Source organism: Rhinichthys klamathensis, unplaced genomic scaffold (genome assembly GCF_029890125.1).
Source record: "Rhinichthys klamathensis goyatoka isolate OS25496 unplaced genomic scaffold, OSU_Roscu_1.1 h1tg000161l_1, whole genome shotgun sequence".
Classification (NCBI taxonomy): domain Eukaryota; kingdom Metazoa; phylum Chordata; class Actinopteri; order Cypriniformes; family Leuciscidae; genus Rhinichthys; species Rhinichthys klamathensis.
The window spans coordinates 3093850-3114194 of record NW_026606695.1 but is presented as its reverse complement, the minus strand read 5'-3'; the positions used below and the strand labels follow the sequence as shown (position 1 = coordinate 3114194).

Genomic DNA, 20345 nt, shown 5'->3' with positions numbered 1-20345 from the left:
CTCTCTCTCTCTCTCTCTCTCTCTCTCTCTCTCTCTCTCTCTCTCTCTCTCTCTCTCTCTCTCTCTCTCTCTCTCTCTCTCTCTCTCTCTCTCTCTCTCTCTCTCTCTCTCTCTCTCTCTCTGTGTATAATATACTGATAAAAGCTCCAAAAGTGAAACTGATCAAATATTATGATCCATATAATCTAAAATCTGTGAAAGCTTACATCTTTGAAAGCTAAGTGATTAAGTGAACATAACTCAAAGAGCTGTACAATATGAATGAACTAGAGTATCATACAATGTCACATCTTTGTTCAAAGATCAATTATATGATTCTCCTGTTGTCAACTTTGTGATGTTTGCTTTCGTTCACTAAATGCAATGCACTACACCACTGAACCACTAGATGTCCCCCTGCACTGTAGATCTCACATAGGTGAACGTGATTTCAAAGAGTACAACATGTTCCTGAATCAAACATCTTTGTTGATTCTGGAACAACATTCCAATCAACCAATCAGATTTGAGGGACAAATTTATAGTCTATGTCAAGTTTAGGCTTACAAACCAGGGTTAGGTGCTTCTGCATCAATGTTATTCAGCTATCATTTTCAATTTTGGGGATAATGTATGGGTATTGGGTGGATAGGGTTAGGATTTTTGGACAGGAATGTTGTTTTTAGGATCACCAAAAGATGTTGATCCATGAACATGTCTTACTTGCCAAAATCACAGTGACTATTCTCCATACAGAGAGCATGCATAGTATACTCCCACTCAGTAATAACAAGAAGTGTAGAAGAATAAAAGGTTGCCTTTTATTGCCCTTTAATGAACACATCATGACAATTTGGAGTTTACTGTTTATATACCAGCAAATATAGCCTATTCATTGAATATAAAATGTAAATGCAAACTTGCACAAAAGCAGCAGTGTTTAGAGTATATAGCCACAGTCAAGACCACAGTTAAGACCACAGGGTTCGATAGGAGAGACAAGACCAAGACCAGTGTATGGCCATTACATCAATACTTTACAGCGATCAATACTTGTGTATAAAACATAGTTTCTTACTAAAGAAACAGTATGCCATAACCTTTTTTTTTGTTTCTTTTTTTTTTGTGGGATAGTTGTTCCATGCTTGAATTTTGTCCACTGAAAAATGAGTTTAAAAGGTAATTTTTGGAGACCCATAAGTACACCTCTGTGGAGTGCTCTTGGGTCTCTTTATGTACAATACAACCTGTCTGTTTTATTGACATTTAGTGTCAGACAGTTACTGCAGCAGCACTTTCATATTCACTGCCTGATGCCTTTTGACATCATTGTGATGAATCAGCCCACTACAACAAATTAATTATGGATTACATCTTATCAACTGATGAATATTAGGGTTTTGGTAGTATTTAAAAGTGACATCAAGCAAGAAAATAAAGTTTAAATTAAGAATATGCCAAATTGTTTACTTTAATTGTAAAAGACAAGAAGATGGTGGGATGATGCAAGTGCTTGAAAAAGAGAGGGGTCCGATGCTATAATTGAGTACAGTGCTGTTTGGCTCAATATGAATCACTGTAAGAGCCCAGCAGAGCCATAGACAGATGGGAAAACACAAGGAGTGGTGAGTCTTGCTCTGTAGGATGGATTAAAAAAAAGAAAAAACAACCAGTCAATATTGTGTGTGTGTGTGTGTGTGCGCGTGCGTGTGTGTAAATCAACCCTGCCTCCAAAGACAGTCTGAGATATACTGTTATGCTATTGCTGAGTCCATTCTCCAGGCAGCAGTAAATTGTCTTTGCCTCAGAGTATTGAAGCACAGAGACCTTCAGCGCAAAACCACTGATTACCTACAATCACACTTGCTGTGAATATAGCCACACTAAATGACTGCTGCATGACGCAGACAACAGTGTTGTCTTTTATCAGAAAGACTGAAAGAATTATTTGTGTATTTGGACTATTTTACTCATTAAAAATACTTAGAAAGCAAGAACATATTAATTATAGAACTACAGTGCAGTGGCTTAAACTGACAACGATTCTGTACTGATACATAATTAATATTTAACCTTGATTTTTATAGGGGAGATGAAGAAGAATGTTTTTGATAATTTTGTCCTGAGAGTGAAAGAGAATGACTGCACAGAATAAAGTCGTGGTTTGGAACAACATGAGTAAATGATAACAGAAGGTTTATTTTGGGGTGAACAGTACCTTTAATACAGGCCTGTGTGATCATTTGGTCAGCAGCTCATACATCCCTAGTTTGGCACATTGCTCTCAGGGGACACATACTGAGGGTTATTTTTAGTCTGGGAATAAAGTTCACTTTGACAATTCAGAAACAACTGCACTAAGTCTGACACAAAATCTAATTTTTTTCTCTTGATTGAGCCCTTTTATTATTGATAAAATTATTAATAAATAGGTCCATGCATCATCTTGAGGTCTATCTATCTATCTATCTATCTATCTATCTATCTATCTATCTATCTATCTATCTATCTATCTATCTATCTATCTATCTATCTATCTATCTATCTATCTATCTATCTATCTATCTATCTATCTATCTATCTATCTACTTACCTACCTACCTACCTACCTAATAGATGTGTTTGTGGGAGGAGGAGGAAATAAACTGAGCCAGTAGAAATGAAAAGGAGAGAGAGGTCATCATTTGGTGCAGGCTGTGGTGTAGTTGGGGACACGCATGAGCTGAGTCCTCCACACCGGCAAACTCTCCTCACGGAAGAACAGCGGACTCACTGTAACCGCCTCACGTAATATCGCAGTTTCCGCGTGTCGCTGATGTTCATGGTTATTAATAGGCTGCATTGGTCTTCCGTCGGTTTCTTTGGACCATTCAGATCAACGGATCAGATGCGAGTGCGCAGTGTTTGAGGTGACAGTACTAAGAACGCTCAAGATTCATTTCATAAGACTCGATTTGAAAGCGGACCGGAACCGGAGGCGATATTAATGGAGAAGTGCACGTCTTGTTGAGGATCCATCTGCACTCGTCCTCAATGGTCACCTTCTGTCTGAGCCTGTCTTTCTGCTTGCTGCAGTCCGCATCAGAGGATGTACGCTGAGGGAAGCACGCCAGACACTGAGCCAGACGCGTGCCAGAAGAAGACATCATGCTTCTCCAACATCAAAATATTCCTCATATCAGAATGTGCCTTAATGTTGGCACAGGGCACTGTAGGAGCCTATCTGGTAAGTCGAGCCGATAGCACAGGCAGCTCGTACGTGTACGCACTGCACTGTATGTGGATGACATTGAATGGTGTCCGGTACGCATCGCTTACCTTTACCCTAAAGCAAGATAAATAAACCACATCATGAGGTAACGTATAGCTGGGGTTTTGCGTGCGGTACTGCGACTGCTTTATTTCTACATGATTTAGAGGCGCTATAATGGAAGATGATCATCAGTCTACTCTAGTGAGTGGCCCATGGTCGATTACCTTATTTTGTCTTTGAGCCACGGATGCACTTATGGTTGGAAACAAAAATATGTTTGAATGATCAGACCTTCTATGGAAAGATGTTTATTCCTTTAAAAAAAAAAAAATTCTAGTAGGCTAATACTATTTTTGTTATAGGCTAGTAAAAGTTATCTAACAGTGAGTGACTAGTACTTTTATCAATTTCACTTTTAACTTTTAAGTAAATGCTATTAATTTGATGCTAGATCCAGTATTTACTATAGTAGGCCCTTATCTGTTTACTAGTAGCCTACTCATTTATGAGATTGTAGTAATTCATTACGACTGTTTTGTACATAGAAATAAGGAACTATTCCGTATTTACTCATAATATTACCATTTTTTACATGCTAAATTAATACATAATTTTAAAACAAAATACTTAAAAAACAAGTTTAATAATTTTGTCATTTTAATTTTATATTTTGTTTTTAGGGTGACTCTGTAACATTATCTGCAAGGATGATGAAAAAGGTCTGGCTAACTCTGGCCCATTTACAGTAGTGTTTATTGATGTGCACTAATTCCTGTTTAGTAAATTAATAAAATAAAAATAATAATAAAGGGTTGCCATTAAATTCTATGGTTATTTTTGATTCCATCTATTTACTAGATGCATTTCAGTTGTTGCTGGTACTTATTTCAGTTGCTAGTAAGTATACTAGTAGTTATTCTTTAGTTTTTTATAACTATTAAAATAGCTACTGGTAATCCCTTTTTCCTAGTATATAGTTATTACATGTATTTTTAACTGAACTAAAGTAGTGATTCTGACTAGTCTACATACGACAAGCAAAAAAAAAAAAAAAGGATTTGTAAACTCACAAGATGAGAAATGTTATAACAAGCAGAATAAGTAGTGTCTCAGAAAAAAGGGTGCCAAACTTCAGGTGTCCATATAAATAATTGACAAAAAATGTGCAATTTGTTGCCAATAACAATAGTGAGTGGGGATTGAGATATTGACTAGTAGAGGAGAATGTTCAAGTATCTAAAAGGTACTGGTGACTAATGGGATTAATACTAGCCACTACTAGATTACTTACAACTAATTAAAAAACAAGTAGTAATGGTAACATAAACATAGACAATATTTAGTCTTTAAAGGAATAAATGTTAAAATGGCCTGCCTAGACTTCACATAAGCTTTCAGCACAAGAGAAAGATTCACACAGTCACGTCACTAAATGAATGCATCTGCTCTTGAGTAAAGTTATATGATTGATATATTATTTTTCCTAGGATGATGACTTTTGTATGTAAGTACAGCTTTTGCTGTATCTAAGGTATTTAACATGTTATGTATGTTATGTTGTGACCTAAATGAAACATGTATAAATCGTCTTTTTCAACTCTCAGAACATTTGATTTATACCTTCAATATTGTGTAAATGAGTTCTTCATGACAGTATACACAGCATCCATGTTCTCAACAAAATCTCATCAATCTATTCTATTGCTTAAACCTTAAAGGGTTAGTTCACCCAAAAATGAAAATTCTGTCAGTATTTACTCACCCTCATGTTGTTCCAACCCCGTAAGACTTTCGTTCATCTTCGGAACACAAATTAAGATATTTTTGATGAAATCTGAGTGCTGGATCACTCCATAGGCGTCTTGAGGGATCGAAACTGGCCGGCCCAAAAGTTATGAAAGACATCGTTAAAATAGTCCAAGTGACTACAGTGGCTCAATCTTAAGTTTATCAAGCGACAAGAATACTTTTTGTGCGCAAAAAACAAACAAAAATAACGACTTTATTCAACTAATCATTTCCTTCTCTGTGGGCCGTGATATTTCACGTAGTGAAACTACGCAAAGCTTCTAGGTTATACGTCACGCATCACACACATGACCAGTGTCGGCCAATAGTGAGCCTACGTGTGACGTGCAACCTTGAAGCTTTGCGCAATATCACTACGTGAAATATCACGGCCCACAGAGAAGGAAATGTATTGCACAAAAAGTATTCTCGTCGCTTGATAAACTTATGTTTGAGCCACTGTAGTCACTCGGACTATTTTAACAATGTCTTTCATAACTTTTGGGCCGGCCAGTTTCGATCCCTTAAGAAGCCTATGGACTAGTATGGAGGAGTGATCCAGCTCTCAGATTTAATAAAAAATATCTTAATTTGTGTTCCGAAGATGAACGAGTGTCTTACGGGGTTGGAACAACATGAGGGTGAGTAATTACTGACAGCATTTTCATTTTTGGGTGAACTAACCCTTTAAGATCTCCAAGCCACGAAAGCATAAACAACACATTATGGGTTTGAATGTGGCACGTGGTCATTGCTCATTATCTCACAGCTTTGTAACAGTATACTTTTTCTTTATATTTTAGGTCAGTGTCCTCACCACACTAGAGCGACGTTTCAACTTGCAGAGCGCTGACGTGGGTGTGATCGCCAGCAGCTTTGAGATTGGCAACCTTGCCCTCATCTTATTCGTCAGCTACTTTGGGGCCAGGGCCCATCGGCCTCGGCTGATTGGTTGTGGGGGCATCGTGATGGCGCTGGGAGCGTTACTGTCAGCACTGCCTGAGTTCTTGACCCACCAGTATGAATATCAGTCTGGAGAGCCACGACCTGTGGGACAGGGAAAAGACGTGTGCTCCAATAGCAGTCGAGCTGGGCTCTCTGACCCAAGTTATTTCTGTGGAAATAGAACAAATACCAACATGATGTACCTGCTGCTGATCGGAGCTCAAATGCTTCTGGGGGTTGGAGCGACACCCCTGCAGCCGCTGGGCGTGTCTTACATCGATGATCATGTCAGGCGTGAAGACTCCTCCCTTTATATTGGTGAGAGTGATCTACACAACCATTATTGTGTTATGTACCCCCTCCAGCCCCATCAGTAAGGCTTATGTGCCCCTTAATCAGAGATATGGTGGGTGACAAACAGTAGCACATATTTATATTCATGTACAACATGCACACATTATACATACACATTATATTGTTCTCTTTCCTTAAAAATGAAACAGAATAGTAGTAGACCTTTTTAGTATAGTGGAGGGTACCTGGTGACCAGGGGTACCTAGATTTTATAGACAGATTTTGATTGTACTTGATTAAATCTATTGTTAAAAACCTTTATTAAAATAATCAAATGATTAATAATTATTATTGTAATTAAATTATTATTATTTTAACTTTTGATTCAGTTTAGGATTTAAAAAAAGTAAAATTAACAAAGTAAAAAATAAATAATAATTATTATTATAATTGGTTCAGTTTTGGGTAATGGGTAATACTTTACAATAAAGTATGATTATAATGTCAATGCATTAACAAACATTAGATAACAATGAGCAATACATTTGTCACAGTATTTAGTATTCATCTTTGCTAGATAGTTAATCAAAATACAACTGTTCATTGTCAGATACAATGTTTGATTTTAATAATGTTTTAGTAAATGATGAAATTGACATTAAATAAGATTAATAAATGCTTTAGAAGTATTTTTCATTGTTCATGTTAACTAATGTAGTTAACTAAATTTAACAAATGGAACCTTATTGTAAAATAACACTTTAGTTTAGGGTCCAATTCTCACTATTTACTAGTTTCTTAGCAGCATGCATATTACTATGATATTGGCTGTTTACATATTATAAAGCACATATAACTTCCTTATTCTTCATGGTCATATTCTACATCCCTTAATACCCAATACTTAAACTTAACAACTACCTTACTAAGTATTAATAAGCAGTAATTAGGAGTTTATTGAGGCAAAAGTCGTAGTTAATAGTTAGTTAATAGTGAAAACTGGGCTTTTAAACTAAAGTATGACCGGAAATTATTGTGAAATGATACAGATGAATTGTTTTGAACAGATTTATTTGCCATAATCTATTCTAAATCACTTCAGGAGGGAACAGCATCTGGTTTAAATGCTCTCCTTTACCTACTATAAAAAAATAAAATAAAAAAAAAACTATTTTGCTGTATTGTAGAATGTAAGTTAAAGATAAATACTGTATTTTAAATGTCCTCAAATGGCACTACTTGAACTCCTGGTAAAACACGCTGGCCAGGCACTAAAGAAACACCACAGAGTGTTGTTTTTATTTTAGGGCATATCATGTAGCACTACCGTCAATATCCTGCGTTGAAACAATAACAGCACTTATTATTATTAATGATTTATAAGCCACAAAATGTTGTGTGCTTAGCGCATCAGCTTTTTACTCCTTCCTTGAGGACTCCCTAGCAGAAAGCTTTTGTATGAACATACACAAACGCATAGTTATTGTATGTGGCTGGTTTAGGTTTGTTTGGGGTGAACTCACTTGGGAAATTTCCAAGAATTGAGCTTAAACCCATTGGTTTAGAGTATGCACCACTGTCTTAATCTCCTGTTGCTATGTTTTCAGGGTGTAAACAATAAGCAATGATGGCCTTCAGTGCCTGTTATTTCTGCGGAGAAGCTAATGTGTGCTGGCTGCTCTGTCATCCCTCAGGCAGCTCACTCTTTCTCACTATTCTTCTCACTCTCTCTCTCTCTCTCTCTCTCTCTCTCTCTCTCTCTCTCTCTATTCTTCTCACTCTCATTCTCTCGCACTACAACAATGATTCTCCATATATTTGATACAAATAAAGACTAGATCATCAACCCTAGACTTAAATGTCTTAAGAAAGCTCCCGAAATATAATCCTAGCATGGAAATTGACTATTGTAATTGAGTAGCTTTCCACAGGTAATTCAAGGTCTGGATGTGAAGATTCTGTGTGAATGTCTGTGGGTTTGTGTGTGTGCGTTTCACATCATTTCTGCTGTGTCTCCTTCTCTGCAGGGTGTTTGACGTCTTTGCATTGAGCTGAATTGACTGTCTATGAGCATTAATGTCTGTGCAACCCAAGCAAGCTTCTTTCTCTCTCACTCTTGCGTGTTTTAATCCTTTGTAACCTTTAAAACTGGACCCGTCTCTTATTGAAGCATAGCGTGTAAACTAGCACAGACATAAACATCCTCTTTGGAGACAGTCATTGCTGGTGGGCATAATGGAATCAGTCATTTAGCTGTTTGATCACCGAGGCTTTGGTTAACAGAAATTCATTTGGCATCTTTCACAAAGGCACAACCAGAAAGGCCTATCTGTTTAAAGTGAATTATCCAGCGTTTGTCTTCATACAGAATCCTAGAGTAAGAGAACTGATCTAGGATTACATAGTGGTAACATTAGGACTGACATGCTTAATCAATTTCATCCAGACTAATGGATAGAACTAAAACACTTTTTAAAGATCCAGAGCAAATACAACGTTGAAGGTCATGTTACAGACCCTTCTGCCCCTTTACAGCAATGAGATGAGGTTCATTCTTTCCATAGTAAAGGCCTGTTCACACCAAGGACGATAACTATAATAACTATAACGTTTTAAAAACCATTCTAATTCTATGTAAATAGGGAAGTCCACGCCACAACTATAACGATAACGTCACAGAGGAAAGATATTGGAATCACTCTCAGAACAGAAAGATATCGCTGGAATCACTCTTGTTTTCCAGTTGATGATGATGAAAACATAGACAGCCAATCAGAATCCACCAGACTTTAAAGAGCTCAAGCATTTAACGCGGTAGACAACATAACCGTAGTGCGTGCTTATAATAAACAGAACATTATCATGCGTTTGAACTTCAACTCAAACCAATATTTCATGTCCGTGTAGATTTTATTCAGCTGTGTCATCACAGAAATAAATTACATTTAAAAAAAAATTAAATATAAAATAGATATTTTAAAAACGGGGAAAATCCCGTTTTTACTGTATTTTTGATCAAATAAATCCAGCCTTGGTGAACATAAGAGACTTATTCCAAAAACATTGAAAAATCTTACCAAACCCAAACTTTGGAATGGTAGTGTATTTATTTATTTACTTCGTGTATAGCCGTACAATGCACAGGTCAGTCATTACAGCAAAATAAACCCCTTCAGGATGATACAAAATCACCCCTTCAGCTGCGTCTGACTGTACATTATCTGTTACATGTTCATTTATAGTGTTCTCTGATCATGCTTATGCTGTGTCTGGACAGATAATTACTTGCCGAATGGTAAAACACATAGTACAACACATTCATAATCTATATGTTGGCTAACCCCCTTTTAGTATTCCTACAAGATATAATAATCAACACAGAAATGTTTGTCCTCATCAGCTTTATCATAAACTCATGAGGTGCCAGTTATAGCAATGATTATGTAGATTATGCAAATTAGCTATTAGAGAATTTTTTTTAATATACACAATCATTAAAGGAAATAGCTTCTTTACTTTGGGCTACTTGATGTTGTGTCTCAGAAGGGAATACAGTTGCAATCAAAATTATTCAACCCCCCGGAGACTCTAATAATTTACAAATGTAAGCTTTTCTAATGATACAGAGTTTTTTTTAAATTGCATCTATAACAGTTTAGTGTTAGCTGTTTTTAAGTTACTTATTTGTATGGTATGGTACAAAGTTGTGTTAAAACACAATTAAGCCTTTGGAAACTCTATAACAAGACTGAATTAGCTTGTGCTGTTACACATACTTACATTTAGCCCATGCATGTGCTAAAGTTGAGTAGCAAATATGGCCAAGTTAAAAAAGCTCTCACAAAAGCTATAGAGAACAAAATGTTGTATTACAATAGAAAGTCTATGACTACAAGAAGATTTCCAAACCAATAAAAGTTCATAGAGAGATGGCAGCCTTATTCATAAGTTTAACATTTGTTGTACCAGAAAACCTTTGAGGGTTTTGAGATAAAAAGCACAATATCATCAGAGGGAATACAATTTTTGATCATAGCAACCGCGAAAAACCCTCAATTTACTGCCAAAGACCTGGCAGATGAAAAAAACATTTACAATGCAAAGAATTAGAAGAACACTAGACAGACAAGCATGGCCTTAATGTTGGGACATCTTGCCGAATGCCACTCTTGACCAAGAAAAACATAAAAGACAGACTTGAATATGCTAAAATTCATTTGGATAGACCTGTGGAGTTCTGGAAGAATGTTTTATGGAGTGATATGACCAAACTGGAACTTTTTGGACCTATGGATCAGTGGTATGTCTGGAGCAAAAAAGGCAAAGCTTATGAGCAGAAGAACACCATCTCAATGGTCAAACATGGATGTGGTCCAGTCTTGTTATGGAGGTGCTTTGCTGTTGCTGGAAGTGGAAATCTTGACTGTATGAAGGACATAATGAACTCTTTGAAGTATCAATCAAGCTCTTTTAGCAAAGATTCCTTCGATATAGAGATTGAAGCTTGATGACCAATGGACTTTCCTGCAGGACAGCCATCCCAAAGTATACACCCAAATCTACTAAAGCTTGGTTCCGGGATCAGTCGTAGAACGTTCTTGAGTGGCCTGACCAGTCTTCAGATTTAAATCTCATTGAAAACATTTGGTGGAATTTGAAGAAAGCAGTGGTAATGTGAAAACCAAAGATTATCAGTGATCTGGAAGCTTTATCAAGTGAGGGATGGTCCAAGATTGAAGTAGAAAGGTGACAGAAGCTTCTAACACGTACAGGCAGCATTTATGGGAGGTTATAAAGAATAAAAGATTCTGCACAAAATTTGACTTTTGGGGATTGAATAATTTTGAAAACGAATGTTTAACGCCAATTAGATTTTTTTCATTTTTCATCAACTTTATGTATTGATAAACTTTCTATAATAGTTTACTGATGCCTTTGATGAATTGTTTTCATAAAATGTTGTTCTCTGCAGCAAAATGTCTTCCAGTTCAAGGCAAGGGGGTTGAATAATTTTGATTGCAACTGTACGTTATAATTCCCCTTCTGCAATAATAATAATAAACTCTAAAACTTTGTCCTAAAAAGAGGCTATTTACATAAGCATCTAGATAATTAGCCCAAATGCCGCCTTAATAACTTTTGAAGGATTTAATTTAAAGGCACAGTATCTAAGTTTCGCCGCTAGAGGTAGCTTAATTAAAACAATAATAAAGGCGTAGCTTGATGACGCCGTGAATGAGTGTGGAATCATAGGAGTTGTCATCTTTACTTCCACAGCCGATGGAAAGCAATCCGACGGGACTCAAGGCAGAAATCATGTTCATGGATGAGCTAATGTAGTAAAGTTTTATTATCATTACTGTGGTGTAAAGCCCCGCCGGCTGAGAGCCAAGGACATTTTACTTTGTTGTTTTATTACAGTATGCTTATATGCCGCTTTCGGCCGCTGCCGCTCCTTTCGTTTTGTTAGTTACATTTGATGACTTAATTTCACATTATTTTATTTCATTCTAATAAAACAGCCACAAGTGCTACATTTCTACTCATACAGGTCACTTTATTTGAAAAAATTAAATTGTGGGGTAAGTTAACGCAGCGCTGTTTTACTTGGTCAAAACAATCATACTATAATACGTTTAAGTGTGTTGAAAGTTATGACTCTGTGCGTTCACTCAGTGGCTGGTATGATACACTTGTTGCACACTGTAGTAAGCTAAATTGATATTAGATTATCATATTAATAAAAATAAAATGAGTGTTGTCTCTGAGGCATGATACAAACATGTTACTCGTGGTAAATCAAGAAAACAAGAGATTCAAACAATAAGACTAACTGTGTTTTGCTATATAAAAATGTTTAGTTTTCTGTTGATAAAGGTATCCAAACAGTTGCTCGCCTGTCTAGTAAAACACATATTAAAGCGTGTTTCCATGGTTTCTACTGAAGTAAAACCGGATATTGAGGGTAGCGCAGATATGACGTCATTGACAGGCAAAGCAATGACACGGGCCATTACACTGGTTAAAATAGCTGATTTCTCTGGACTTAAACATTGTTGGAAACATTTGGGATAATGTAAGTACACAAGTCAACAAAATATTTAATATTGTTTTAGTGGTTTTGCATATTTTAATCCAAAAACCTTACATATTGTGCCTTTAAGTGAATTGACAACAATCTGGCCAAAACTCTGGCTATAATGAATATAATATTCCTACGTAACTATTTTGACTATTTTGTCGGTTGCATTGCATTACAGGTATCTTATTCTCTACACTGGTCTTTGGACCAGCCTGTGGTTTTATTCTTGGCTCTCTGTGCACCAAAGTTTATGTTGATGCAGTCTTCATTGACACATGTGAGTACCTGCATCAAAAATCAATCCCTTTATTTGAATTTTTTCCTTATTTGTAAATGGCTTTGGATAAAAGCAGAATTATGAATGAAACTGTGTCTCAGTAATATGTAATCAGATCTCTGTTCACTCCTAACAGCCACGCTGGACATCACTCCTGACGATCCACGCTGGATCGGTGCCTGGTGGGGCGGCTTTATCATATGTGGCCTTTTCCTCTTCCTCTCCTCGTTTTTCATGTTCGGGTTCCCGCAGTCGCTGAACGAGCCTGGGGAGGGCCCGGGGGGTGAGAGCGAACAGGCCATGCTGCCTGCTGAGCTGGTGCAGGAGTATGAAGGAGTCAAAACCTCAGATGACCCGGAGATCAGCACTGGCCTAACCTGCTGCCAGCACCTGCAGGGTGAGACAGAGGACAAAGAGAAAGACTGTCTAAACACACAGAGGTTTTATAAGCAATCGCACCTGAAATCATTTAGTTTGATTTGTTATTGTTGTCAGTGCAATCGCACCTGAAATCATTTAGTTTGATTTGTTATTGTTGTCAGTTCATTACTTGTAGTAGTTTTAGATTTCATTTCAGAGTAGAGAACTAGACTCATCTCTCAAAATGCTGTTAGAGGGATAGTTCACCCAAAAATAACAATTCTGTGATTAATTAATACTCACACTCATGTAGTTCCAACCCCGTAAGACTTTTGTTCATCTTTAAAACGCAAATGAAGATCCTTATGATGAAATCTTGAGAGCTCCCTCCATTGACAGCTAGTGACGCAACGAACACTTTGATGCTTCAAAAAGTTCATAAAGAGATCGTAAAACTAATCCATATGAATAGAACAGTTTAGTCAAAATTTTCTGAAGAGACATGATCACTTTATATGATGAACAGATTGAATTTAGGCTTTTATTTACATATCATCATTCATCTACTCACACATCAGTTGTGTTAAACAGAAGCTCAAGCATGTTCACTTGACGTGTGAGAACCAATGAGGTTCATTCTCGTTTTACGCATGTTTAAGCTTCCACAAGAACCAATGAGGTTCATTCTCGTGTGTTACACAGCACATTTGAGCTTTTGTTTATGTTTGCTGATCAATGTTTACATGTGAATAAAAGCCTAAATTCATGCTGGAGGATGCTGAAGAATTTTTATTTTTATTTTTATAAAAGTATATGTTAAACTTAGCATGTTAACTCAAGATATTAATATGTGTAACAATATTTTTTAGCACAACCAAATGTTATATTCCTACTGTTTTAGTCTGCTTTCTAAAGAATGGCTAGAAATTAATCACAAGGCAATTATAAGGGAATTACATTTCTTTAGACTATTAAACCTAAAGCTGATTTGAATTTTTTGTGTGTGTGTGAAAAGCTCAAATTAACTCAAATGAAGCTGAATTGTATATTGAATTAAAAATGTAATATATATATTCCTATGTTGCAACCTTGCTAAACTGCTTTCAATTATTTTGTTTTACATACTTTCACAAGGCACTGTATACACACACACACACACACACATATATAATACAGTGCCTTGCCAAAGTACAATATGTGAAATAAATAATTACACAATACAAATAATTTATTAATAGTTCAACTTTACATATCTTAATCATTACTTCTGGCTTTAATTGCAATATAAAATAATTCTTTTTCTTTTTCTTACACAGTATACATGGATATTTACATATAAAAATAAACAGCTGTCTTTACATTTTAGTAAGAGGACAGGGAGGGGCAACATATTTGCGGATCCTTGACATCAAAACGTTTGAAAACCCCTGGATTACAACATTCTCTTCAACTACATCTTCATCTGATCATCCATTTAATATCAGTGTAATGTCGTCTCAGTTATCCCAAAGGTGACTAAGCATCTGCTGTCCAATCCGGTTTTCACCTGTGTCATTCTCGCTGCCTGTATGGAAATCGGTGTGGTGGCTGGATTCGCTGCCTTCCTTGGGAAATATCTCGAACAGCAGTTCAACCTCTCAACGTCCTCCGCCAATCAGCTCCTAGGTAGGCAAATCCACAAAAACATCCAAGTCATAAAACACAGTTTCAAATAAAATCACTGCAAGTAACTGAAAGCTGCTTGTCAATTGTTATTTCAATTTTTTTTTTTGCTTGTGTGTACAGGTATGACAGCAATCCCCTGTGCTTGTCTGGGTATTTTCCTGGGCGGCCTCCTGGTGAAAAAGTTGGATCTGTGTGCATTAGGGGCTATTCGTCTGGCCATGCTAGTCAATATCATCTCTACGGCCTGCTACGTCTCCTTCCTTTTCCTTGGCTGTGATACGGGCCCAGTCGCTGGGGTGACCGTTGCCTATGGCAACGAGTGAGTAGAGCGCTACAACATAAAAGCCTCACAAATTTTTAATGATCCACAACAATTGGCAATAAATACAGTCACTTAGAGTATAAACACTTTCGTGCTTGTAGCATTAATTTTACAGAGGATTATGTTTATAAACTGTGAATTTGAAAGGAACATGTCATTCTTACTCTTCTCGTAATTATTCTCTCCATTAAGGAGTCTAGGTTCGTGGGAGCGGACGGAGGCCGCATGTCTGTCAGGCTGTAATTGTTACACGTCTTCTCTAAGCCCCATCTGCGGCTCCAACGGCATCACCTACCTCTCCGCCTGCCTGGCTGGCTGCACCCGAGGAGTGAGTCTCCTTCCACAGACATTCATACACACACTCCCCAATTCACACAGATCAATGGACTTAGGCACACATCTGCTTAAATGCTTCCTAAAGTCATAAGTAGCCAGAGGTGTAAAGTCCAGGTTCAGAAAGTAAAATTCCTACTCAGTATTTTGTTCCAATCACCTGGATTTGCTAATTAGCACAGTTTTTCAGCCAGGAGATAGAACTAATTAGTCAAATGGGTGGAATAAACATATGGCAGGACTTTTACTTTCTGACCCCTGGACTTTACACCTCTGTAAGTAGCAAGAGTTCTTTTGGGAATGCTCATTTTTCCTTTTAGATGCATCTCAAATATTCGGTTCTTTTTTCCTCTGGATGGTCGCTGGAAATCCCCAGAGCAGCACTTAAGATCCATCATGAAATATACATTCAGCTCTGCTCTCCTCCCTCCCTCCCTCTCTCTCTCTCAGAATCTGACAGGCTGTAAGTGCATCGCCCAAGGCGACGGGCCCGGGACAGCCACGCCGGGGAAGTGCTCCAGCCCAGGCTGTCAGCAGGCCTTCCTCACGTTCCTAGCAGTCGTGTGCGTCTGCAGCATGATCGGAGCCATGGCCCAGACTCCATCCGTCATCATCCTGATCAGGTAATGCTGCTGACACCAGTAAATTTAGGTCCATGTCACTGGTTTCATGAGTCTTAATCAGTCATGGTTGTCATCTGCACATCGTAATGAACTAGTACTAAACTATAAGTCATTGGTGTTTGTAGAACTGTGAGCCCAGAGCTGAAGTCTTACGCCCTTGGAGTTCTTTTCCTGTTGCTCCGGCTGCTAGGTAAGATATTTGCATAACAATTTGTCCAAGTTTTTTAAACATGCATCCTTATCTTTATCTTGGTTTGGTTGAGGTCAATTAGCTTGAATAACTTGTATGCACACTACCGTGTAAAAGTCTGGGGTCAGTAAGAAGTCTCAGTAAATGCAGTAAAAACGATAATATTGTGAAATATTATTATTATCAGTAACCATTTTCTATTGAATTGCATTTTAAAATGTAATATACTCCTGTGATGGCAAAGCTGAATTTTCAGCATCATTACTCCAGTCTTCAGTGTCACATGATCCTTCCGAAATCATTCTAATATGATGATTTGCTGCTCAAGAAACATTTCTGATTATCGATGTTGAAGACAGTTGTGCTGCTTAATATTTTGGTGGAAATCAGGAAACATTGTTCAGGATCCGATTCTTTGATAAATAGAAAGTTCAAAACTTCAAAAGAACAATTTATTTGAAATGGTAATCTTTTGTAACGTTATAAATGTCTTTACTGTCACTTTCGATCAATTTAATGAATCCTTACGGAATAAAATAATTTATTTCAAAAAAATAAAAACACTTTTGTTGGGCAGTTCATATCAAGAACTGATCAAATGTAAGTCACACAAAGTGCAAGTCACTTTGGATAAAACCCTCGGCCAAATGCGTAAATATAATCTCTAAATAACAAATTTGTGAAGCAATTAAAGGCAAATTCATATATAAAGGAATGAATTTTTTTATTTTTACATTAGAAATAAGTATTAAAAACAAGTACAGTACAATTATACTGACCTCTGTGTTCTTTGTCCCAGGTTTCATTCCTCCACCTCTGATCTTTGGCATTGGGATCGACTCCACCTGCCTACTGTGGAGCTCTGTGTGCGGCATTAAAGGGGCCTGCATGCTTTACGACAACATCACCTACCGCTACCTTTACGTCAGCATCGCCATTGTTCTCAAATCCAGCGCCTTCATTCTCTACACCATCACCTGGCAGTGTCTGCGTCAGAACTACTCCAAGTACATAAAGAACAGTGAGGACTACCTGACCCCAAGCCAGCTGTTCGCCTCCAACCTCACCCTGGACAACCTGGGCAAGGACATTGCACAGAACCCTTCCAACCGCACCAAGTTCATTTACAACCTAGATGACCACGCCTGGAGCGAGAACATGGAGTCAGCCATATAGTCCCCCCCCCCCAAAGAGGGCCAGCTGGCCTATATGCACATGCTAATTTAGTCTCATAACGCTCTTATTCAAAAGAAAGTCCATGTAAGCCAATTTCTGCACATTCCCGCTTGGGAGAAATGGGCACTCTTTTAGCGCATCCAGGGTGTTTTAACTAAACAGAGCCAAATGAATTTGACTGTTACTGTAGTCAGGACTTGTATATGCTGGATATATGATATGTGGAGATGAAATCGTATTAGGGAATGTATTAGGTTGCAGTTCCAAAACCGAACAATTAGGGCCCATTCAAACCAAGGACAACTATAAAGAAAAAGACATATAAATCATTCTTAATATAAAAGAATAGCAGAGTCCACACCACAACTATAACAGAGAAACGATATCATTGGAATCACTTTCAGAACGATTTTTTTCAGCTGATGAACGATAAAATCAGAATCCATCCCGCTTTAAAGAGCTCAGGCATTTAAAACAGCTGACGACAAAACTGCAGAGATAAAGAGAACGATAGTGTGCGTTGGTGTGGACGCTAATATAGTTATTATCGTTATAGCTATCTCTATAGTTATAGTTCTTGGTGTGAACAGGCCTTTAATCTTCCATCAGTCGAAACTAGCCCCAGCTTACATATATATAAGCACCTTTTTTAGGTTTCATTTTGGATGGTCTTTTTAGTATTTTTTTTAAAAAAATGTAAAGAATATTAGCATATGAGTTCTATGAATATTAGCTAATATGTTTACTTGAATATCGTGAGGCTCTAATCAGTCTATTTTTATGGAGGGTCTTAGAAAGCTTGATGTTATTACTCAATCTCTCCTCTGTACAGTCATTAGACTTTAAAAGACATAGATACATGTGCAGAGTTCACACAAGTCATGTAACCTATTAATCAGCCTAAATACATAATGGTTAACATATTAGGCCCGTGTCTGTGAAAACGTATAGCTTGAATAGACAAAAGGTTCATTCGTTTTGTGATGCCTCGTTATTTGTCATCTGCAGTGGTCCTGAGCAACATCTAAAGCAACATGTGACATTAATCAGTAGTTGTTATCAAGCAGAGGACACTGAAGGATGGAAAGATGGAATTATTTCAATGCATGCAGGTATTGCATGTTGATGCATCAGAGTAGGCGCATGGGAATTTTAGGGGATGTGTTGTTTTGGAGAAGGTAGACATTTCCCTTCTATTACTCCAGCATCTTCTTAAATGGTGTTTTATACAGTGTGCGCAGAGTTATTAATGGTATTACGGCGCCTTGTATAAATTTTTTCTTCCAATCTGTTCAATGTGTTCAAGGAATTCGCTTGGAAGACCAAATGCAAAGGATTAACAAAGTTTTCAACAGTTTTTTTTTCCTCTTTAGCAAAATATATAAAACAAGGAAATAAACATAAGGAAATTATTAGTGAGCTACTAAAATATCAATCCGAGTTACACTAAATAATTAGAATATGAACAAATATTTAAAAATGACTTCAGAGTTAATTCATACATTTTTGTATGGCATTGGACCTAAGAATTTGTTTCATATACTTATGACTTATTTTCTATGCTTTTTCTAAGAAAATAAAAAAATAAACCTAAAATAAAAAAATAAAAATGCAGGACAGAAAGGTGATGGATCCATGGTAAACGTAACAAAGCGGAATGCTTTTTATAGAGGAAAATTATGTTTCTGCTGCTCTTGAAAGATGGTTTAACTGGATGCAAGTACACTGAAGAAAGAGACCCGCATAGGGCAAAACCCAAACCCATTATCACCCTTCGTGTAAATGGCTTCCCAAGCACATTATTTTAATGCATTGCAATATACGCCGAAACGCTTGATTGCTTGAATGTTGAGGCCGGAGTCAATACAAATGGGATGATATAAGAATGATGTCATTGTTTATATAATCATTCCTCTCTATAGATAATTCATTGCCGTAAAAGTGCCAAAGTGATGCCATTTAAGTGTTCTGAGTTCTCTCTGAGAGGCCGTTCTTCATAATGCTGGAAATGTATATGACCGCAAGATGCTTTATTGTATTGTATGTAGACATATGTGATATCTTTAGCAACCATTACACCTTGTACATAGTGACATTTAAGTCTATTCTCTCCAGAATGTAGAATATAGCGATGCTTTAGGCTTTTACAGGTGATGTTACAACTAAGTCTTAACTTTGGACAAAATATATATTATTGTTAAATGCAGATGGAGATTATGTTATGCTTACAGAGGAATGTTGTGGTATATTTTTCTACCCATGTCTGTATTAAGAAGCTTATGTGTAATGGCCATAAAAGGTGTACAAAAAAAAAAAAAATTACATGAACGACTATCTGCACTAACACATTGTCCTCGCATTTTTATTATGAAGCTCAAAAATTTAAGCTCAAATTATTTATTTTCCTCTGTTGCCCAAGCAAAGGTCTCTGCACATTAAGCATTCATAACAGAACACGATTATAGATGAATATGAACCTGAATAATGTACAAGCAGGTTTGGTCTTCATTTCAACCTTACCATAAAGTTATTTGGAAGGCTGTTAGGACTTGTGTAACTTCAGTCTTTAGTATGCATCACAACATGTGTAGATGCATTTTACATTTGTTTTCCTTCTTAAGATGAATAGGCTGGTTTCTGCTGGTTTTTTAATCCCTAACATCAGTACCATATGCTGCAAACACTAGTATCATACCACACAAATGTGCTGAGCATCAATACATTGTTCACATTTACACAGCTTAATGTTTTAACCTCTTATTAAATAGTACAACTTGGATTGAAAACATTACAACTGATTTTTTTGCTCAGTCTGTGTTCAGTTTTAAAAGCGTGATCTTAAATATCTGTAGTCATTAAAAACCTTTAAGGCTGTACTTGCTGTTCACAGTGGCTTATAAGGAATTTAAAATGGCTTTTAAAAATAAATGGAGACATTTGGGTCTCAAAAAAAAAACTCACCTAATTATTTATTACATTGTCATTATGTGTCCTTCCTTACTAATACATTATGTGCTTAGGCATGGAAACATGTTGCATTGTTCTATCACATACATTA

At 36.9% G+C, this 20345-nt stretch overlaps 1 protein-coding gene across 1 annotated transcript; it reads left to right on the top strand.

The window, feature by feature from the left end:
• The first annotated feature begins 2637 nt into the window (after window positions 1-2637).
• On the top strand, window positions 2638-17716 carry slco3a1b (solute carrier organic anion transporter family member 3A1b). The gene is made up of 10 exons (XM_056258973.1): window positions 2638-3205; window positions 5824-6283; window positions 12520-12618; window positions 12755-13015; window positions 14479-14643; window positions 14764-14962; window positions 15158-15293; window positions 15749-15921; window positions 16047-16111; window positions 16911-17716. Exons 1-10 carry the CDS (start codon window positions 3068-3070, stop codon window positions 17285-17287), a joined length of 2073 nt encoding a protein of 690 aa, XP_056114948.1. The 5' UTR covers window positions 2638-3067; the 3' UTR covers window positions 17288-17716.
• The last annotated feature ends 2629 nt before the right edge of the window (window positions 17717-20345 follow it).

Excerpts from the sequence above, each read along its gene's own strand:
- slco3a1b (XM_056258973.1), top strand. The coding sequence starts at position 3,068 with ATGTACGCTGAGGGAAGCACGCCAGACACTGAGCCAGACGCGTGCCAG. Across the intron at positions 6,284-12,519 it reads AGACTCCTCCCTTTATATTG|GTATCTTATTCTCTACACTG; the intron begins GTGAGAGTGATC and ends ATTGCATTACAG. Across the intron at positions 12,619-12,754 it reads TGCAGTCTTCATTGACACAT|CCACGCTGGACATCACTCCT; the intron begins GTGAGTACCTGC and ends CACTCCTAACAG.